Source organism: Geotrypetes seraphini, chromosome 7 (assembly GCF_902459505.1).
Source record: "Geotrypetes seraphini chromosome 7, aGeoSer1.1, whole genome shotgun sequence".
Taxonomy (NCBI): Eukaryota; Metazoa; Chordata; class Amphibia; order Gymnophiona; family Dermophiidae; genus Geotrypetes; species Geotrypetes seraphini.
Window position 1 is genome coordinate 152,139,895 of NC_047090.1, and position 23,710 is coordinate 152,163,604.

At 43.5% G+C, this 23,710-nt stretch overlaps 1 protein-coding gene across 7 annotated transcripts in view; it reads left to right on the forward strand.

Annotated features, from left to right (window-relative positions):
• The window catches only part of NUDT14 (nudix hydrolase 14), a 157,715-nt gene that overhangs the window by 60,693 nt on the left and 73,312 nt on the right, over positions 1-23,710 (forward strand). For 5 of the 7 annotated variants that reach the window (XM_033951961.1, XM_033951954.1, XM_033951957.1 and 2 more), the window contains one exon: positions 7,939-7,982. In XM_033951961.1, coding sequence (XP_033807852.1) covers positions 7,939-7,982 — 44 coding nt within the window. Of the gene's footprint in view, positions 1-6,853; positions 6,998-7,938; positions 7,983-23,710 lie in introns of all 7 variants that reach the window. The other 2 variants (XM_033951960.1, XM_033951959.1) reach the window with 1 other exon arrangement.

The window sequence follows — 23,710 nt, forward strand, 5'->3', positions numbered from 1 at the left end:
AAGTCATTAAACTTCTGAAGCAGGCAAATGCAATTATTACCTATATGAGTGCTCTTTTACAAAGAGTAATATCTGTGATATTTGCTTCTCTGAACTTGCTAGAACATGCAAATTGCCTTATATGGAAAACAGAATGTTGTGCAACTTTCAGGGGATCTGTGGCTCATTATTCCTTCTACAAGTTCTATTGTTTAAAATAAAACTGTCTCTAACAACACAATCTCTAGGTAGGCCATAGGTACAATACAATGCGCCTCTATAACCCACACACTGAAAAATGAGCCCTTATATAAGAGTATTTGTAAATTATATAGATGAGTAATGAAATGTGGATAGGTAAAAATCTAGGAACTATTCTTGCAATCTCACCACCTACCCCTTTTTTAGGATACTCCCTACAATTGCCAGGACAGGGATGCAGACGCTCTGGCCTTAGGCCACAAAAAGTCCAGGTTTTCAGGATATTCCTAATGAATACATAAAAAATGGATTTGCATAACATAGAGGTATGGTTAAGGTGGCCATACGTCCCGTTTTGAATGGGACCGTCCCGTTTTCAGACCCCCTGTCCCGTTGTCCTCACACACAGCTTCAGGACACCGAAATGTCCCATTTTCAGGGACAGCGTCCCGAAGCTGTGCGCGGGGACAACGGGACAGACGATCGCTTCCTGTCCCTCCCGCAAGCAAAAAAAAGCCTCCCTCCTTCCTTTCCCCCGGTCCGCTGCTGTCTTACCTCCCTGCCGCTGCTAATCGCCGACAAGAAGTCTTTCCGACGTCAAGATGTCAAGACTTCTTGTCAGCGATTAACAGCAGCAGCAGCAGGGAAGTAAGACAGCAGCGGACCGGGGGAAAGGAAGGAGGGAGGTTTTTGTTGTTTTTTGTTTTATGCATGGCAGGGAGGGAAGGAGGTAGACAGGCAGGCAGGCTGGCTGGCTTCGGGGGTGGGGGTGGGACAAAGTCTGGAAGGCAGTGAGAGTGACATAGGAAGGAGGCACTGGGGGTACTAAGGACATAGGAAGGAGCACTGGGGGCACTTAAGACCATGGGATGGGGATGGGGCACTAAGGACATAGGAAGGAGGCACTAGGGGCACTAAGGACATAGGAGGCACTGAGGGCACTAAGGACATGGGAAGGAGGCACTGGGGGCACCAAGGACATAGGAAGGAGCACTGGGGGCACTAATGACATAGGAAGGGGTACTAAGGACATAGGAAGGAAGCACTGGGGGCACTAAGGACATGGGAAGGAGGCACTGAGGGCACTAAGGACATAGGAAGGAGCACTGAGGGCATAGGAAGGAGGCAATGGGAGCACTAAGGACATAGGAAGGAAGCACTGGGGGCACTAAGGACATGGGAAGGAGGCACTGAGGGCACTAAGGACATAGGAAGGAGCACTGAGGGCATAGGAAGGAGGCAATGGGGGCACTAAGGACATAGGAAGGAGGCACTGGAGGCACTAAGGACATAGGAAGGAGGCACTGGGGGCACTAAGGACATAGGAGGCACTGAGGGCACTAAGGACATGGGAAGGAGGCACTGGGGGCACTAAGGACATAGGAAGGGGCACTGGGGGCACTTAAGACCATGGGATGGGGCACTAAGGACATAGGAAGGAGGCACTGGGGGCACTAATGACATAGGAAGGGGCACTAAGGACATAGGAAGGAAGAACTGGAGGCACTAAGGACATGGGAAGGAGGCAATGGGGGCACTAAGGACATAGGAAGGGGCACTAAGGACATAGGAAGGAGGCACTGGGGGCATTAAGGACATGGGAAGGAGGCACTGGGGGCACTAAGGACATAGGAAGGAGCACTGAGGGCATAGGAAGGAGGCACTGGGAGCACTAAGGACAGGAAGGGGCACTAAGGACATAGATTTGGGCGGGACGTGGGCAGGCTTAGACTTAGTCGTACAGCATGTATAACTGAAAGTTTTACAATAGAGCCTAGACGGAACTTGGACGTTGTGACTTAGACCATGTAAAACATGGTCTAAGTCACAAAAACCCACCTAAAGTCACCAGATAAGCACTGCAAATATATAAAATAGACCCACACACACTACCCCAATGATAACCAACCCCCCAACCCCATAAAAATTTTAATCACACCTTTAAAATTCAGCCTCCAGACCATCATCACCTGGCTGCCTGGCATAGGAAAGCCTAGTCGTCCAGCACAGAGACTGCTTAAGCCATCTTGGGGGTGGGTTAGGGACTCATGGAGAGGAGGACCCATGCCCATAAGCCCCTGTAATCACTGCATTGATACTTAAACATGTGCACTCCCCAAAACCCTTTTATACTGGCATATAAGTGGCTCCTGCAGCCATAAGGGCTATTGGGGTGGTAGATAAGTGGGTCTAGGGGATTCTGGAGGTGGTTTGGGGGGGCTCACCGTAACCTATAAGGGAGCTGTAGGGAGGAGAAGACATGGCACCCTTTTTGTGAAGTTCACAGCAATGCCCTGTAAGGTACCCCACTATTTAGGTGGCATGTATGGGTGTGCAGTCCATCATTTTGCAGACCCCTCCCACGTCCAACAGGGCTTGTTCTAGGCGTTTTGGACTTGGACGGAAAGTTGGACGAAAATGTGGTATAAAGATAGACGATTTAGTGGCTTGGACGATCAGATCAGCAGGACATATAATTAGATGATTTTCGAAATGAAAAAAAAGTTGGACGTATCTTTCGAAAATGTGTCTTAAGCTTTTTTTTTACTTTGAACGACTTGCGAGATGGACGTAAACGGACTTAGATGTCCCTTTCAATTATGCCCCTCTACGTGTACATGAAAAATGAATGGAAGAAATGAGGGGTGGGATTAGGGTGGGGCTAGGGCAGGGCTAGTGCGGGATTGGGGGTGGGACTGCCAACGCTTGTGGGCTTGAGGTTGAAGGGTAACACAGTGAATACACGACTCTGGATGATGGTCAGGTCCCAAACACTGATTACACCACCTATGTGGGTCAGCGATGGAGATCGCGTGCTGGCAAAGGCTACACTTTTTGAAACCTATGACCAGTCTGGACAAAGACGGAAAGATGGCCTCCGCAAAATCAAAACCCACCAGTGGAGGCCACAAAACAGACCCCGCCGTGACAAAAGAAATATAATTAAAGTCTTTTATTTATTATTTTTTTTTAATGAAAAACGTACAAAAAACAGCGACCCTAAAAAAAAAAAAAAACAAGCCGCGGTGAGCGAAGGCACAAAGTTTAGAACTGAGTCTAGCGCAGAGCGTTTAAAACAAGACCTCGGCTCCACGGAAAACTGAGAAGATGCGCATCCTTGCGTGGGCTGGAAGGCACTCATGCATGCGTGGTGCGGCATTCGCAAACTTTCTAAGTTCTGCAAGCAAATTAGCTTGCGAAGCTGTCCGCATCAGGGCTCCCTGGATGATGTCACCCACATATTGAGTAGGCTGCCTGCTTGTCCTGGGATAACTTACTATACAGCTACAGTTTTACTGTACACTTTTTACCATGGATTTTCTCTAGTTTTGTACTGAAAAAGGAAGGACTCCAGAATGGTCAAACACTGTCGAACGCTCTGAGTTATACTGGCAGTTGTATGAAGCTCTTACTCAGTTAACCCTTACTTCTGTAATCTTAGTATTATCAGCCAGACTCTGTAGTTCTTGAACAACTTTCTTTAATAATATGAAGTAAAGAATAAACACTTCCAATTGATGACTTCAGGGACGTTCAACTTTCACAGAACTTTCTCACTCTACCAGCCCCTCCTATTAAAAAAAGGAGCCGGGAGTGTGTCCACACCTTGTGAATATAAAACTAAGCTGTGTGAGATTGTTAGAAATAAAGGCAGAAGACTTGGTGGGAGAACAATGCTAGACTCAAGTTCTCATACCGCCATGCGGTCTACAAATATGGCAACTGTTCTCTCTCAAACTGAAGAAGGGCGGGCGGGCGGGCTTAAGCTCTATGGATGCAGCCTAGCTCTCTGGGAGAAGCAAAGCCCTCTGGGAATTTAAGTCCACAGAGCACTCTTTACTTATAGATCTTAGCATAAACACTTAAACTTGTTCTTATACAACTGAGTAAATGCCTACATAAAAAGGAAGAACATTAAACATTTGCATCAAAATACTTTATCTTCTTTTCTATTGCATAAACTATCGTTGACCTTGTTTTATTTCTGGTTTTCCTATTATCCAACTTCTATTCACTTTTTTTAATAGATTGATTTTTTTCATACTATTTATCTGCCTATCCCTTCTTTGTTGTTAGGCAACATATTATTTAATTATTAGCTTGGTAAAATATTAATGTTGCCAACTGTTTCCACAATCAATAGGTACAATATGAGCCTCACAACAAAAATCTTTTAAAATCACTGTAGTTTCTGACCCCGGTTCTCTCACTTCTCAACTCTTAACATTAAAGGGTTCCAAAAAAACTCAAATGTTTAATCTGGTGTTTTAGAACTTGCAAGGTATTTAAAATCAGTTTATTTCCAGCTGATGGATCAACTCAGCATTCCATGTCAACATCATCCATTCACACAAAGGGCAGCGATCCAATCAGCTGGAGGCATAAGTTCATGAAATTTAAAACTGGGCAAATGATTTTTGAAAAAGGGCTCTAGTGACAGAACATGTAAAAATGGACAAGTTTAAAAGTGATTTGCCTTTTGTGGCAAATATGTTTCCTTTGTTTAGTTAGGTGAAGAGGTTCACTGTTTAGAATGGTTTTTACACAGCTGCCAACAAATGAAACAGGCTCAAAGCATGAACTCTATATGCACTGCTTGCCTCAACTTGTGGACTATGCAGCAACCCTGTTCATTTATTAGCAAAAAGTAACATACCACATTTATAGTTTCAGATTTTCATAATCTAAACTGCATGTCCTCCTATCTGAATCACCTATACTAGAAGGGATGGTCTTATATGTTGTCTTATAATGTCACTTTCTCCCCTTATTTTCTATTATATTATATAGTTCCTTCCCCTGCCTATGTTGTGTCTGTTTGTTATATTTAATTATTATTTTATTGTACCCACTGTATGTATTTTAGTGTATTTTAGACTGTAAGACGTGAAGGTTGCCCCAAGGTGCAGGGTAGTAAATTTTAATAAATTTGGATATCAAACACAATTCATGCTCAACAGACTTCACAAGTAAAGCAAGTGCTAATATTAATTCTGTTTTAATTAAAAAGTTGACATTCATAGTGAATTATCTAATCTAATCTAATCTAAACCTTAAGTTTATATACCGCATCATCTCCATGAGAATGGAGCTCGACACGGTTTACAAGAACTTATGACAAATGAAATTATTTAAATTGCTCACCTGAAATTTCCAGGGGAACAGAATCAAAGACATCATGGCCAATAGGAACTAGTTCAGTTACATATGTGTATTCAAAGTTGGGACACTGTCCTGAACATGACTATAACCACACCGTAGTGTAAGTCCTGAACCCCTGCTCTCTCTCTCTCTCTCTCTCCATCTTACCCTGCTATACTGAGTAGGCAGTAATATCTGTTCTGCCATTGACTATCATTTCATGTCATCTCCAACAGTTTAATCTACGTTCCTTGCAAGAATTCACAATGTACTACTGAACCCGCAAATCATATTTATGACTTTTCAATCAGGAGGTCAGAGAACTACAGGAGAATTCAAGAATTTCAATCAGTGGTCTCAAACTCAAACCCTTTGCAGGGCCACATTTTGTATTTGTAGGTACTTGGAGGGCCTCAGAAAAAATAGTTAATGTCTTATTAAAGAAATGACAAGTTTGCAGGAGGTAAAACTCTTTATAGTTTATAAATCTTTCCTTTTGGCCAAGTCTTAATAATAATATTGTCATTTACAGCTAAAGAGACATATGATCAAGAAACTGTTTTATTTTACTTTTGTGATTATGATAAACATACCGAGGGCCTCAAAATAGTACCTGGTGGGCCGTGAGTTTGAGACCACTGGTATAAAGCAACTGTGCACTTACCAGTGGATGGCTGAGCAGACGTGAAAGCTCATACATAGTGCAGGGCAAAAACGAAAGTAAAACCGCCGTGGGGAAAATAGCAATTAAATCTATTGAACGTGAGTGTGTGAAGAAGTCAGTGTGGTGGTCAGAAGGGAAGTGACGTAAAGAATGTCATAAAGATAATATAAGGAAAATGAATGAATGCTGTGAATTGCATTCATTTGGTACTACTCTTTTGCTGTCACCATTGTCATTCATACAAATATTTGTTCACACACTTTTCAATTATTCACATTAGGACCCCTGAGGAAGGAGTGTTTCTTCGAAACACAGACCGTGTCGGGTCCGGTTTTATCTGTCCTTTTGGATACAAACTGTTTCATGATTTTATTTTTATGATTGTTCATTAAAAACTTGGCGTCTTGTACACCATCACTGCAGGGTTTTTTTTTGTTCAAGGTTGCACCAGCCATTTCATGCAGGTTATATCCTTCTATGTCTTTACTGAAGTATGAAATTCATTTAAGTTTTATTTTGATCCCATCCTCTTACTATATAGGATCCTCTGTGTGTATCCCATGCCTTCTTGAATTTAATCAATGCTTTTGTCCACACCACCTTCACCATTCCTCAATGAGTAATCATTTTCATTTTCAGGGTATCTGCTACTTCTTCATCCACAATCAAATGCTGGTACACTTGTGAAAGGTCAAATTTTACAGCAATTGTGGCAAGCAGTTATTTAATAGGGTATGGGTAATAGTTAAGTACCATGTAAACAGGGCATTTATAGTCTATTTAGAGAGAGCCCTAAACAGTTCTGTAGGGAATTGGAAAATAGAACATAACATAACAATTAACACTTCCTATTCCTCTTCACTTGAGATGAACAACTGGTATGCAGCACTGGAAGTGGAAGAGGGAAACCATCACAGAATGAGGATGAACTGGAAACTGAAAACTCCAACACTGTAGGATCAGCAGCCACTGTGCCTAGGAAGGGAAAAGAACTGGAGTGCAAAGAAAGAGGCAAATGACAAATTTGGGGAAAGGGAATGGGATAGGACATCAATGTTGGAGATACAATAGAAAGGAAATAGGCAGAAGACCCGATGCTTGGTAGGAGAAGAAGAAAAGGGCAAATTCTGGGGGAGGGATGGAGAATGAAGTAGGGAAGAAACATAAAGGATAAGAAATGAGGAGGGATGGGAAATGGAGTGTTGAATAATATATAGATATAGAGTGAAAGAGAGAGAGAATGGAAAATGGGAAAAAATGGAATGGAAGGGCAGAAGAAAGGAAAATGATGTAAGTAGTAGGCAAAAACCTAAGGGAGAGTAAGATGAGATGGCATTGAAAGGAAGAGATGGAAGCTGAGGAGCAAGATTGTTTCCCTCCCCCCATCCTGGTCAGCTGAAAAGGTTATATGCCCACGCAACAAAAAAAAAAATTGTGGAAACTGATCATCACAGCTTTGCTTAGGTCATTGAAATCAATACAGCATGGTGTTAATTTTTGTGAAAGCTGAAAAAACTGATATGGTCAACTTGCCTTGCCAGATCTTAAAGAATAGTTCATATAATAATAATTTAATAATAATAATTTTATTGTTTATATACCGCCAAAGCCAAAGTAGTTCCAGGCGGTTTATAATAAGAAGAGCTGGACATTCAGCAAAAAGAACAATGAAGTCTTTGAGTACATGAATATTTGTAGGGAGGAGGGGAGACAGAGTAAAGTCACATTGAAGGGGCGGTTTACAATAAGAAGTAGGTCGAGGAGGTTTACAATAAGAAGGGCTGGAAATTCAGCAGGAGAAAGCAGTGAAGTCTTTGAGTACATGAATATTGGTAGGGGGAAGGGAGGCAGAGTAAGGTCACGTTATCATATGTGAAAATATGTTTGATTTCAATGTACTCAGTTGTTATGACTACCTCGTTGTTATTGATCATTTTTTGTTTTGTTTACAGAATGGCACTAAGAAGTTTTGGGATTTTATGAGAACACATGACAGGTAATGTAAACCAACTTGAATATGGTCGTATGTTTATATTCCTGTAGGAATCTTTTTCATGCAACATTTTCTCATTGCTATATCACTGTGCATATAGTAGGCCCTCCATTTTAGTTAACTTTATATATGGATTATTTTTCTTCCGAAAACATGTTTATTGTGGCTTGAAGAATATATTTTACCAACTATGCAACTTGTAGGGAATAAGTTTTAACATATTTACCTGGGTAATTAAGGAGTCACATAGATAAGTTCCTACAAATGAAAATTCCCTGGATGTCTGAAAGTACATTTCTAGTCTTTACAGTACATGAATCATGGGAAATTGAGGTGTTTCTGGGAGAGTGGAAGTTGAGGAGATAGAAGAGGAGTACAAAAAAAAAAAGACTGGTGCATAGACAGAAGGAGGGGGATCAGGTTAAGGAATACAAAAAGAGCTGGTACAAGGAGAGAAAGAAGAGACTCAGGAGTGCTGGAAGAGAGCCTGAGGCAGAGATGATGAGAGATCTAGAAACACAAGAGTTCAAGATAAAGGAAGGATAGGCCAAGCAGTCATTTGAAGAAGAAGAAAGGTAGGAAAAAGACCTAGAAATAGAATTGGTGGTTTAACTCCTAGCCTATTTGGAAATAGATGAATATGCTGGGTTTTGGTTTGTTTTTTTGGTTTATTTGTTTTTTTTAAATATCTTTATTAGAAATTGCAAAGGGACATACAACCAGAAGTGGATAAAGCAAAGATAAACATAACAACCAGGGAAAGCAACAAGTGAAAAAACATGACACCAGATGAGGCATAATACAGAAATCCTTCGGCTGGACGCCCAACACAATTGACATTTTAAGTAGCAGAATATCCCCCCTTCCCCCAAGCAAACACACCTTGCCCACCGGAGTTACTTAGCTCTCTGGAGGCAGGCTTTAACTTTATGCCATGGTTCAGAGCCGGAGACTGAGGATCCCATGCTCTGACTCATATTGGAGTGGCTGTCGCTCTCTCCTTTTCGCTCTCATGGGTGGCTGCACTAGTATGTTTGGTTGTTGGGGGGGTATGTATGTGGGGTGTTTGAGGCATGCTGTTTTTTAAGAGATGGAAAGATTACCCAAATTGAATCTGACACCTAAAGCAAAGAGTATGATAAATAAAGTGACAAATTGTACAAAAGGCCAGCTACTGATATCAATGACATAAATCAGATGTAATTCCATGTAGCAATACAGTGTCTTATATTCTGTGATTCTCTATAAGGAATCTATGCGGTTTACAATAAGAATTAAATCAAGTTTATGAAATTTCATTTTTTAAGTCAGATCTTGTGGTTAAAGGGAAGAGGTGAAGGATAGGAGGCTGGCTATAGAGAGAAGAGCAGTGGTGTACCTAGCATGTGTGACACCCGGGGCCCATCATTTTTGGCACCCCCCCCCCATCTGTACGAAAAACATGATTTTTAGTAACAAGCCACACGTCACACATGAGTACCTAGGAAAAGGCAGAATCTTACATACTGCAGTGAGAAGTACAACAGCAATACACCCATTGTAAACTAAAGCCAGACTAGTACAGATCAATCCTGCAGTCAATCCTAACAGAAAACCATGTCTTTAGAACACACAGAAAACACCTTCGCCTAGTATGGAATATGTCATCACAAACTAACCCCTCCCTCTTTTACAAAACTGTAGTGTGGATTTTAACCACGGTGGTAACAGCTCTGACACTCATAGAATTCTGAGCATCAGAGCTGCTACCACCACGGCTGGTGCTAAAAAAACGCTCCACAGTTTTGTAAAAGGGGGGATAAAATAGAAATACATAGACAAAGGTTAAATTGAACCAGCAAGAAACTGGACTCTGCATACAATGCAATACCACAGAAACAGTGACACATGTCTCCTAAAGCAATAAATAAATAGAAAATTTTTGTTCTACCTTTGTCTTCTCTGGTTTCTGCTTTCCTCATCTTGTTACTCTCTTCCTTCCATCCACTGTCTGCCATCTCTCTTCCCCTATATGGCATCTTCTCTCCTTCTATGCCCCTTCCAGAAACTGTATGCCTCCCCCTTCCATCTCTCCTTTCACCCCCATTGATCTGGTATCTGTCTCCTCTCCTTCCCCCCTGCTCTGGCATCTCTCTCTCCGCTCCCTTCCTCCTGTTCTTCCCTGGTCTTCCTTCTCAATTTATTTTCTGCCTCTGTCTAAATTCTTTTTTACTATTCAGTCCTCAATTTCCCTCTTTCACTGTGTCTACCTATAGCTTGCCACCTCTTTCCCTCACCCCTTCCAGTAACTAACTCTATCCTCTTCCCTCAATCCTGCATGTGCCCTTTTTTTCTTTCTCCTCCACACTTCCTTCCAGTATCTGCTCCCCCTTTCCCTCACACTTCCATTCAGCAGCTGTCCTTCCTCTCCCCCACACTTCCATTCAGTGTCTGTTTCCCTCTCTCTTCCCCTTCCATCTACTGCTCACCCTCTATCTCGCCCCTTCCATACACTGCCCTCTGTGCTCATTCTATCCAGTGTGCACCCTCTCTCTCTCTCTTCCATATGACATCTTCCCTCTTTCTATGCTCCTTCCATAAACTATCTATCCCGTACCCCTTCTCTCCTTTGTACATGATTGATTTCAACTCTGTCACCTCTCCGTTTTTCTCTCTCTGTCACCACCCCCTCCCCTATGCTCTGGCAACTCCCTCTTCTCCTTTCTTTTCTTCCCACCTCACGGTCTGGCATCATTCCTTCCCTGATTCCCGGCATCTCTCTCCTTTCCTTTTCTTCCATCTCTCCCTCCCCCTCCATGCTCTGACATCTCCTCCTTCCTTTCCCCCTTCCTTTTCCCATGATCTGGCATACCTTCCTCCTTCCCTCCATGCCCTTGCGTCTCTTCTTCCCTCCAAGCCCTGGCATCTCCTTTCATTCCCTCCAGTTGGGTACAGCAACACTTTCCCCAATTCTCTCCCCCTCTGCTCCCTTTCCTCCTTCTGTCACCCAAGGCCTGGTGTCCTGAACTTCATCGGGCAGCAGCAGCATTCACAGTTCACTGCTGTTGCCTGCTTCAGGCCTTCCTCTCTTTCGGGTCCTGTCTTCATGAAAACAGGAAGTAGGCAGGACCCGGCAGAGAGGAAGGCCTGAAGCCGGCAACAGCAGCGAATTGTTAAAGCTGCTGATGCCCGAAGAAGGTAATGGCGCCAGGCCTTGGAGCACTGAGGCAGACTGCTTCTCCCCCCTCCCAGCCGAACCCCCGCCGACCCTCCTATCTCTCCCCCCTCCAAGTGAACCTTTCCGACCCTCCCAGCGAGAGCAGAAAACCTCCCTCCAGTAGCATTGGCTGCTTCGCGGCTTTCTCCTGCCAGTGAAGCGTCACTGATGACATCATCAGTGACGCGGCAGAGGGAGGAGAAAGCCGCGAAGCAGCCGACACTACTGTAGGGAGGTTTGCTGCTCTCGCTGGGAGGGTGGGAGCGTGATAGGTACCGGGCCGGCTATGCACCCCAAGGCTGCACCCGGGGCGGACTGCCCCCCCTGCCCCGCCCCCCTTGGTACGCTACTGGAGAAGAGAGATGTCTTTAGTTTCTTCCAGAACTCAAGGTAAGTGGTGGGTTGCCTTAGGTATGTTGGCAATTTGTTCCAGATAAGAGATCCTTGGTATTCAAGATAGCCTTAAACATCTTACGCCGAACTTGTTGAGGTGATGAGAAGGAGCATTTGAAATGCTGCGATACTCGTAAATTGAAGGAGGAGTGTGGGTCTTTGACATCAGAAGTTAGTCCATTCGAGTTTTCTCCATAGATCGCGTAGTGAACATTGTAGTCTATCTTGACTTGGATTTGCTTTTTCATCAGCAACCAGTGCGGTTGTTCTAATAGTGGACTAGTGGTCTATCGTTCCCAGCACTCCGCTCACGCGACGGCCCTTGGTCAAAGACCAGCACCCTAACTGAGACTAGCCCTACCTGTGTACGTTCTGGTTCAGCAGGAACTTGTCTAACTTTGTCTTGAATCCATGGAGGGTGTTTTCCCTCACGACAGACTCCAGAAGAGCGTTCCAGTTTTCTACCACTCTCTGAGTGAAGAACTTCCTTACATTTGTACGGAATCTATCCCCTTTCAGTTTTAGAGAGTGCCCTCTCGTTCTCCCTACCTTGGAGAGGGTGAACAACCTGTCCTTAAATACTAAGTCTATTCCCTTCAGTACCTTGAATGTTTCGATCATGTCCCCTCTCAATCTCCTCTGTTCGAGGGAGAAAAGGCCCAGTTTTTCTAATCTTTCACTGTACGGCAACTCCTCCAGCCCCTTAACCATCTTAGTCGCTCTTCTCTGGACCCTTTCGAGTAGTACCGTGTCCTTCTTCATGTACGGCAACCAGCGCTGGACGCAGTATTCCAGGTGAGGGCGCACCATGGCCCAGTACAGCGGCATGATAACCTTCTCCGATCTGTTTGTAATCCCCTTCTTTATCATTCCTAGCATTCTGTTCACCCTTTGTGCCGCCGCCGCCGCTACACATTGCGTGGACGGCTTCATCAACTTGTCGATCATAACTCCCAAGTCTCTTTCCTGGGAGGTCTATCCAAGTACCGCCCCGGACATCCTGTATTTGTGCATGAGATTTTTATTACCTACATGCATTACTTTACATTTATCCACGTTGAACCTCATCTGCCATGTTGATGCCCATTCCTCAAGCCTGATTAAGTCACGTTGCAGATCTTCGCAATCCCCCTGTGTCTTCACTACTCTGAATAACTTTGTATCATCCGCAAATTTAATCACCTCACTCGTCGTACCAATGTCTAGATCATTTATAAAAATGTTGAAGACCACGGATCCAAACACTGAGCCCTGCGGCACCCCACTGGTGATGCTCTTTCAGTCCGAGTATTGTCCATTTACCCCCACGCTCTGTTTCCTATGATCCAGCCAGTTTTTAATCCATGTGAATATTTCACCCTCGATTCCATGGCTTGCAATTTTCCGAAGTAGTCGTTTATGCGGAATCTTGTCAAACGCCTTCTGAAAATCTAGATATACAATTTCGACCGGGTTGCCCTTGTCTATCTGTCTGTTTACTCCCTCAAAGAAGTGCAGCAAGTTCGTCAAACATGATCTGCCTTTGCTAAAACCGTACTGACTGGTCCTCATCAGCCCATGTCCATTAAGGTGATCAATGATGCAGTCCTTTATCAGTGACTCTACCATCTTTCCCAGTACCGAGGTCAGACTCACCGGTCTGTAGTTTCCCGGATCTCCCCTCGAACCTTTCTTGAAGATCGGCGTAACATTTGTCACCTTCCAGTCTTCCGGAATCTTTCCCGATTTGATCGACAGATTGTCTATTAGTTAAAGCAGTTCAGCTATGGTCCCTTTCAGTTCCTTGATGACCTTTGGATGGATGCCATCTGGTCCCGGGGATTTATCACTCTTAAGACTATCAGTCTGCCTACACACCTCCTCTAGACTGACCGTCAATCCTGTCAGCTTTTCGTCTTCATTTCCAGCATATAACCTGATGTGTTCCGGTATGCTGTGTACATCTTCTTCGGTAAATACAGACGCAAAAAAATGTGTTCAGTTTGTCGGCGATTGGTATGTCCTCCTTTAGCGCTCCCTTTATTCCATGGTCATCCAATGGTCCCACCGCTTCCTTTGCGGGTCGTTTCCCCTTAATATATCAAAAGAACGGCTTGAAGTTCTTCGCCTCATTGGCTATTTTTTTCTCGTAGTCTCTTTTGGCCCCTTTTACTGCCTTATGGCACCTGCGTTGATGCTGTTTGTGCTTGTTCCAGTTTTTGTCCGTTTGTGACCTTTTTTATTCCTTAAACAAAGTTTTCTTGTCTCTTACCGCTTCCTTCACCACCACGCTGGTTCTTTGTTCTTTTTCCTCTTTGATCCCATGTTGATAGTTTGATACGCGGTATATATAAATTTTGCGCCTCAGCGACTGTGTCCTTAAAAAGGGACCAAGCTTGCTCTAGCGTTTTTACAGTGCTTATCCTCTTCTTAATCTTCTTCCCTACCATGAGTCTCATCCCTTCGCAATTTCCTTTTCGGAAGTTCAGTGCCGTGGCTGTCGTTTTGGACTGATGTTTCTCCCCTGCGTCCAGATTGAAGCGGATCATATTGTGATCGCTGTTTCCCAGCATACCTTCTACTTCTACATCTTGTGCCGGTCCTTGTAGGCCATTTAGAATTAAGTCCAGAATTGCTTTTCCTCTAGTGTTTTCCTTGAAAAGTTGTTCCAGCCTTTAAATGTTTTTGATTTTTATCTACTTATTTTCCCCACCTGTTTAAAAACTAGGAGCAGGGTTATACAAGTGGTCATCAGTCATAGGTCATGCCATTCATCTCTGGTCACACAACATTTGTCAAATGGAGTTTAGAATTGAACAGCTGCCAGTTTTAACTGCTCTGTAATACTTGGCTTAAAACACAAATGGATAAGAATGTATGAAGTTCTTTTCATGAGCTTTTGTTTGATGCCAAAGAATTCCCTAAACTTTAAAAATATTTTCTTACATGGATATGTAAGTAAATAGCGCTTTATTTTAGTCTTAATAACAGATAAATAAAAATGAATTAACTTCTAAAAATGTTTTGAATGTTAAAAGTTATTAGATTACATTCAAACATAAGTTTTTAAAACTCCTCCATTACAAAGGCATGCTAGCGTCTTTTAACACCAGCTGTGGCGGTAACAGCTTGGACGCTCATAGGAATTCTATGAGCGTCGGAGCTGTTGCCGATGCTAAAAACGCTGGCGCAGCTTTATAAAGGAGAAGGTACATTTATTGATGATTTCTTTCAAAATCAAGAATATTAAAATCTTTTAAGTGTAGCACATCACTACGGTCTATGCCTTGTATAAAGGAGTTGAACTCCTTGTGGATGAGGTCTCCAGATATGGCCCAAATATCATTGCAGTTACTGTTTGCTAAATTCAATTTCTAGCAAACCATCACTTGGAGGCAGTTTTACTAAGCTACAATACAATTTGAGTTTAATGTGGGTTAACATGGGACTTTTCGACATGTTAAGCCCAGATTGAATGTGGCATTTGTTAAGGCCTTTTTGGTTGTTTTAATTGAAGGCTATGTACTAATGTGCCCATTAGCATGTGGTATCTTTATTTATTTAATTTTCTATACCGTTCTCCCAGGGGAGCTCAGAATGATTTACATGAATTTACTCAAGCATAATTCCCTATCTGTCCCAGTGGGTTCACAGTCTATCTAATGTACCTGGGGCAATGGGGGAATAGGTGACTTGCCCAGGGTCACAAGGAGCTGCATGGGCCTGCATGTACAACCTCAGGGTGCCTAGGCAGCAACTCCAACCACGGTGCTGCATTTTCAGACGTAGTATGGTGATAGATATCATAGTAAACTTAGACAAGATGGCAAAACATAGCTAATAAAGTATGGTACAACATAATATGATAATGCATGAAATGGTGAGACATAGCATGGCGAGTGTGGTTTGGCAAAACAGCATGGCAAACAGTTTTACAAAACTTCATTAATATAGTATGACATGGCTTGGGGAAATGGTAAGGCAAGCGTGCTAACAAACAGCAAGGAAGACATGGAACAGCAAACATTGTGCAGCAACCATGGTTTGAGAGACTGTAGTATAGCAGACAGTGTGGCAGACACAGTATGGTAAATATGGCATACAGTATAGTATGGTATAGTAGGTGAAACAGTATGACACAGTGTGGTAGAACATTGTATGGTCAGACATTGGATGGAGCTCATCAGCTTGTGAGACTCAAGATAGTTGAGCATCATCTATCATCATCTGCAATGGATTAAAGCAGGAATATTCAGGGGCAAATTTTGCAAGAAAATTCACTCTAAAAATAAGAACTGGTTGAATTTCAACATATATCAATTCAATTAAATCCACTCAAGACAAACTATTGTCAACTATATTATACTACATTTAACAAGCTCTTAATTGAAAAAAAATAATAATAATTAATTGGGTGATAGGCGCATATCTTAGGTGCCTAACAGTAAAATAGGCATGTTTAGAGATGGAGAGTGACTTAGGCACCAATAGGCGCAATTCTGTAAAGGACTTAAGTCGCCTATAATGTAGGCCTTTAAAACTCTGGCATACATTACCGGCGCCTAAGTTTTAAGTTAAGCGCTGCTAAGCACAATTCTAAACGGACAGGTTCCTGATTTCTAGGGGGACGAGACAGGATTGCCCCTTATCGCCGTTATTGTTTGTACTTACATTGGACCCCCTAATTCGGGATATTTATGTGATGCCATCTATAAAGGGAATTAAAATCGGAGCTACCTCTTTTAAGTTATCGGCCTTTGTGGATGATATTTTAGTACATCTTACAGATCCTTTACCTTCTTTGACAGCCTTACTGGACTTGATAAAAGAATATGGTGAATATGCAGGGTTTTGCTTAAATGTGGATAAATCGGAGGCGTTACCGGCAGTTCAGGCCCTATGGGGGAATGGATTTCCGTTGACATGGGCACCTGGGCAGTTTGTGTATTTGGGGACTTTGATGACTATGTAGGTTCCCCGTTTGTATCGTCTTAATGTGGATAAGCTTCAGCAACAGACGGAGCTCTTGCTGGAGACATGGAGAGCATTGCCCCTTTCTCTGATGGGGCGCATTTGATTGGTTAAGATGTTCATCTTTCCCAAATGCCTGTATGTTTTGCAGACTCTGCAAAACATACAGCCATCTTTTTCCTTACAGAGACATCTTTTTCCTTACAGGACCTACAGCGACAAGAGGGCATCCGCTAAAAATCAGGGGTGGGAGATTTCATGGTGACATTAGGAAGTATTTCTTCACCGAAAGGGTGGCTGATCGTTGGAATGATCTTCCACTTCAGGTAGTAGAAGCCAACAATGTGTTCGATTTTAAGAATAAATGGGATAAACATGTGGGTTCACTTCGAGGAAGTGCTTAGGGGGGTGGGTTATTCGGATGGGCAGACTTATTGAGCCAATGGCCCTTTTCTGCCGTCATACTCTATGTTTCTATGTTGTGCTTACTAAAGAAAGATTTACACATTCTTTATAAAGGGGTTACTCGTTTTTGTTGGGTGGCTAAGAAACCTAAATTGAAGGTGTCTCAGTTGTTGGGGAATTGGCATAGGGGAGGATTAGGATTACCGGATGTGCGGATTTATAATTATGCGTGTCTGCTTCATCATTTGAGAGATTGGGTGAATATGACTAGCAATTATACCCCTCTTCTGATGGAACGTGAGTTTTTTGCTCCCTATGATGTGTTTGCATTACTGCATAGTTCTCGGAGGGCGCTGCCCCCTTCTATCAGATCCAGTGTATTATTTAGCGCATTGCAAGCGACTTGGTGTTGGCTTGTGCATGCCTTGGGAGGAGATCCGACGGTCACTGATCTCTTGCCCTTGCGGGGAAACCCGGCCTTTCCTCTGGGAAAGGAATCAAGAGAATATCTGTCCTGGAGAGCGAAAGGAGTTACAAATTTAGAACCTATTTTGGGGGATGATGGGGAGCTGTTGGCATGTACAGATATACTAGCTAAGGTGGGGGAGACCTGGGGAGCGCAGTTTGCATGTCATCAAGTAAAACACTATGTGAGATCCCTCAACAGACCACAATTGAGTTTGCACATGGGGGCCAGGCTGCGGGAGTTGTTTGCTCGAGAGGAGGGGATGTCTCTTATGGTCTCTAGCATTTATGCTTGTTTGCAAGATTTACAACCTGACAGGGACTACCAGAGCATCAAGGGTAAATGGGAAAAGGAATTGCAGATTAATCTGGGACTTTGGGATGTAGCCCGTACTTTGAGGGCGACGCCGGGGTGACCCCGTGTGCTTGGTTGCGGGAAACGTATTATAGGGTGACCTTACGTGCTTATTACACTTGTACACAGATGTTTTATAGTGAAGGTCTTCCTATACCACTATGTCATAAATGTGGGACGGGGGGGTCATACTTTGGGGCATGCCTTTTGGTTCTGCCCCATTATTCAGTACTTCTGGAGGCGTATAATCTCTTATATGTCAGGGTTAATTGGGAGAGTCTTACGCAATACCCCGGACTACTTTGTCTTGGATTTGCCAGAGGCTTTTGGCCATTTACCTAGGGGGCATCGAGATTTGTGTAGGAAGATGAGTTTACTGGCCAGGAAATGTATTCTTCAGTGCTGAACGGTTCCGGACCCTCCAGCAAATTGGCATTGGCGGAACCAAATGCATCAGTTGGTCATTTGGGAGGCGCGAGATGCCGGAGGGTCTAGGAAACGAAAGATGTTGTTTTTGAATATATGGGAGCCTTATCTGCAAGTCTTACATCCTAAGGGCCGCAGTGCGGTTTTAAGATGGGTGTACTATTTTGTTAGTTGGGTTTGGAGAGTAATGGTGAGTACTGGTGGGGCGGGGTGGAGGGTATCATTGGGGGGGAGGAGAGGGGGGTTTGAGGAGGTGTATTGAAGGTTCTGGCAATTAGTCAAAGATAGGATAAGTGGCTCAGGTGGGGGGAAGGTGTAATGTGACATTTTTGGGGTTCATAAGAGTACAGGGCTTTGGAGTGCCTTTCCACCCTCATTAATCTCACTTGCCCTATGTAGAGAAGGAAGGGGAGGGAGTTTGGTTGATGTTACTCTTTTATTGTATATGCTTATTCTATTATTATATATGATGCATTATTATTATTTGTACTGTGCACCTTTGGGGTGCGCTGGTTTTGTATTTGCTGTGTTTGCATCAATAAAAATTGTTTGAACCTAATGGGCATCTAAGAATGACTGACATGTGATAGGTCACAACATAACACTTTCACCAAATATGGTGCAATAAATGGAGACTTCACTAGAATCCAACAATCACAAATCAACCCAACTTGGCCTGCACGAGTTAATTAAAATACAAAAAAAGGAAGAAAAAGCCTCAGAAAATGTGGCACAAGCCAGCTGATACAGTGGCTCAAGGCCTGCCCCAACACAACCTCATGGGCATTTAAAAAAAAAAACCCTCCTTTTTGCCAAATTCAAGTGACTTTGTGCAATGTAAAGAATAAAAAACAGATAATATTGCAAAACTACTTATCTTATGCAGAGGTGCCTATCCATATTTGGTGAAATTGTTAGTTGTGATCATTGTTTGTTTTCACTATACAGTACTGTGTTTATTGACATGTGATATGTGCAATATTTATAGACACCTATCTTTTATGCACCAATTATAGAATCTGTCCCTTACTGCCTCTTATTTAGTGTTCCTGTGTTATACAGTTAGCACACACTAATCATAACTCCCTAGCTGGATGATGCAGGAATGCCCACTTTCCACCCATGTCACGCCTCCTCCTAAAAATATTGTTTGGTTGGGTCTCATTAAATTATGTTTCTCTACATGTTCCTCAATTTTATTTTTTATAATTGTTTCTACTATTTTGCCTGGCATTGAGGTCAGGCTTACCAGTCTGTAATTCCACAGATCTCCCATGGAAGCCTTTTTAAAAATTGGCGTAACATTGGCCACCCTCCAATCTTCAGACTACATACAGTTTTACCGACAGGTTGCCTTTACTGTAGACATGTGTGCCAGGTGAATGCCTTAGTGCACCATGAAAGCATATAGCTTAAAGCAGAGGTGTCCAACCTGCGGCCCTGTAAGGTATTTCGTGCGGCCCCGCTCGAGGGCGATGCAGAGTTTTCCTCTGTCACCCCCTGGTGTTTACATTCTTGCCAGCTCCCTCCTCCATTTTGCTGCAGTGTTCGCTGAAAGCCGCAGGCAGTGGCTCCTGCGGCTGACCCAGAAGCATTTCTTCTGACGTCGCGACGTCAGAGAGAAGGCTTCCAGATCAGCCGCGGGAGGTACGTAGGAGCTTTCAGCAAACACCAGCAAGATGGAGGAAGGAGCCGGCAAGAATGTAAACACCCGCAGCATAGAAGGGTAGGTGGAAGGGAGGGAGAAGGATGTGTTGGGACTTGAGAGGGAGAGAGCACAAACAGGACAAATGATGGAAAGAAGGAAGGGCATGAACTTAGGACTCAAAATGAAGGGAGAGAGGGAGGGGAGCATGAGCCATAAGATGGAAGAATGGAAGGAGTGAGGGAAAGAGATGCTGAGGTGAGGGAGAGAACAGAAAGGGAGAATTGGGTGTCTGAGAGAGGGAGGAGGGAGGGAGAGAGAGAGAGAATTATTGGACATTGTGGTGGGACAGGAGTGAGGTAGAGATGCATGGGCGCAGAGAAGGGGGAGAACATCCTGGGCCGAGGAAGCCTGGACTTTTTTTTTAAGTTCAGAGGGGAAGGGTATTAAAAGAAGTGCTAGATTGGATGTGGGGAGAGAGCTTATAGGGCCAGAAACAGAGGTCAGAGAGATGATGGCCAGAAACAGGGGACAGAGATGGTGGGTAATAGTCTGAAGGGAGAGAAGTTGGACCTGGGGTGATGTGGAGGAAGAGGGAAAGAGATACTTGAAGGGAGAACTTTTGGGAAGAGAAAGGGAGAAATGGTGGACCTGGTAAAGCAGGCAGGCAGGGGAAGAGATGGGATGGAGCAGTTGGAAAGAAAAAGGGAGAGAAGTTGGATTTGGGGATGGAAGGGAGATAAGGAGAAATGTTAAGCCTGTGGATGGAAGGCAGAGAGATGCAGCATCTCTCTTTTTTTCCCCTCCATTTTATTGTTCAGAATCAAGAGGGAGGGAAGAAGAAAAACAAAAAAGACGGAGCAAAATGTTGGACCATGGGGATAGAGGAGCAGAGGTGGACCCATAGAAGGGCAGGAGGGAAGAGAGCTGGGATAAGAAGATGCTAAGAGATAGAAATAAAGGGACAGGGAATTATAGCCTGACTAGAGGAGAGAGGGAAGGGGATTCTTAAAATGGTGAGCCATGTGGATGAGGTCAAAAGGGAGATGACAGGATGAATGACAGGGCAGTGAGTACAGTGGTAGAAATGTGGTAATGGGGAGTAGATAGCAGTAAATAGGAGGATGGGAAAGGAGTGAGATGGAACATGGGAGAGTTAAGGACTGAGAGAAGATGGAGAATTAAGAGGTAGCTGAACATTTAAAAAGAAGAAGGGTGAGAAAGAAGGCAAGATTTGAGTGGACAGAGGCAAAAAAGAAAAGAAAAAGTTAAGAAAGCTGAAAGGGAAAAGATGTCATCAGCGTATATGTAGATTGTTTTGAGGGGAGATAGATGGAAGAATTTCAGAGAAGACATATAGATGTTAAAGAGAATAGGGGATAGGGGAGATCCCTGTGGGACTCCGCAAGATGGTTTCCAAGGAACAGACATGGTGCCATTTGTGTTGACAGTGTAGGAACGGGAGCGTAGGAAATTCGAGAACCACTGTAGGACAGTGGAGTCGATGCCTATCTCAGAAAGTTGATAGAGTAGAATATCGTAGTGGACTACATCGAAGGCTTCAGAGAGATCGAATTGCAATAGGACAGCGAACTTGTTTCGAGAATGTAATTGTTGCACCTTTGAAATTAAGGAGACTAGGAGGGATTCGGTGCTAAAGCTAGGTCGGAAGCCATATTGGTAGGGTAGGAGAATGGAGAATCTCTCTAGGTAAGATGAGAGCTGGGTAGAGATGACGGCCTCTAGTATTTTGGTCAGGAGAGTGATATTTGCTATAGGGCGGTAGTTAGATGGTAAGGAAGGCTCAAGATCAGCTTTTTTCAGTAGTGGGGACAAGGCAATATGTCCCATTTCTGTGGAGAACAGGCCCGATAATAAAGCAGAGTTTATAATCCTACACGGTATCCTCCCTCCCTTTATCCCTCTTTCTTGGAATTCCTCAAACCCTAATACCACCAGATCCTCCCACAAATTTAAACTATCCTTCCCCTTACTAAAAGGCATTTCCCACAAAGGAAAGCTAGGGACCACCCTCCACTTCAAAATCACTGAGCTCTGGAACAACCTTACCTCCCCTCTTCGGAACTTGAGCTCTCTCCAAATCTTCCGCAAGCATTTGAAAGCCTGGCTTTTCTCAAAAATGTAAGTCTCCCTCCAAATTAGGAATCAAGGAAACTCTTATCTTGGAATCCCAGGTCCTCTAAATTTTCTTAACACTTCTACCTCTAACCTTCTGTTGTAGTTCCTTCCTATTTCTTCTACTGTAAACCGCGCCGAGCTCTATGAACATGGAGATGATGCAGTATACATACCTAAGGATTAGATTAGATTAGATTAGATAAGTCTGGTAAGGGAGGAGATGGCCTGCGCGGGAATGTTATCGTAGAGGTAGGAAGGGAAAGGATCCAGGACGCATTTGCAGGATTTCAGTTTGAGGCAAAGCTTAGAGATCTGGGGTTCAGATACAAGTTCAAAGGCAGTCCAGGATCTTTCTGCAGGGATAGGGTTGGAGTTGTTGGGTGCCAGAGAATTGTAAGAGACTGTTGGGGGGAAAGAGCTCCTTATGGTAGTAATCTTTTCGTTGAAAAATTTAGCTAGGTCGTCTGCTGATGGGGAGGAAGGGGGAAAGGTGGAGTCGTTTTTTGAAGTTAAGTTGCGCCAGATGTTGAACAGTGTACTATTTTGGTTTTTTAATCTGGAAATTTTATCAGCATAGAAATTCTTCCTTGCCTTTTTCAATACTGTGTTGTAGAAGTTTCAAGTTTATTTACAATTTGATTAATCGCCTATTCCAAATTCTAAGCGATATACAAATCAGCAAAATACATAATTAAAATATACATACATATACATATACTTGATATTGTCTCTCCAGGATTGTCTGTCTGAAGGGGATTTAGATTTTTTCCATTTACGCTCCAGAGCTCTACATTTCTGCTTCAATTCCCTGTGGTATGGAAGATACCAGGGGGCCTTGCGGGAGTAGGAGATAGGTTTAGTAGATAAAGGGGCAAGAGCACAGTTGGTGGTCTCGGAAAGGATTACCCAGTTGTGCCAGTTGGATTTTGGGTCAATAGGTTTAGGAAAAGAGGGAAGTTTGTTGAGAAATTGGGTCCAGAACAGTTCGCTTGTGATTTTTTTGCGGTAGGTAATATAGTTTGTGGCCCGGGGTGGATTGCCAAGGTGGGACATGAAAATGGGAAGGCAGAAAGAGCCTAAAAGGTGATCGGACCAGGGGACATGTTCCCAACGTGCCTCTTCGGCAAAGGTTTTGTGTTCGATCAGGTCTAGGAAACTGATGACGTCTAGTGTATGCCCCTTTTCGTAGGTAGGGGCGGGCGTAGGAACGGTGAAACCTAGGGAGGTGAGGAAGTTCTTGAATTCGGTTGCATCCTTGCTGGTGTTGTCATCTAGGTGGAGATTGATATTGCCAATGATCAATAGTCTCTGTAATTTTAGGAAGGCCCTTGTTAAGGTCTCGAGAACAAGTTCGGAGGATTTGCTCCAGGGGGTTGGTGGCCGGTAAAGTAACAAGATACCTAATGGGTGGAGGTGAAATTCATCATTGACTGAAGCTAATATGAATTCTAGAGAAGCATGGCTGCCCTTTTCAAGGAGATGAACATCGAAGAATGATTTATAGAGCAAAGCCAGGCCTCCTCCTTTTCAGTTGGTTCTGGGAGAGAAGAGGCCATGGTATCCAGGGGGGCAGAATTCGTTTTGTGTGAATAAATTATCTTTTTCGATCCATGATTCTGTGATGCACAAGAAACCCGGATCAAAGTCTCCAAGTAGGTCTTTTAGTATTTGGGTCTTGTTGCGGACAGATCTGGCGTTACAGTAGAGTGTTGGAACTGGGGTGAGAGAGTCAGAGGTAAGGTTGGGTAGATTGGCTG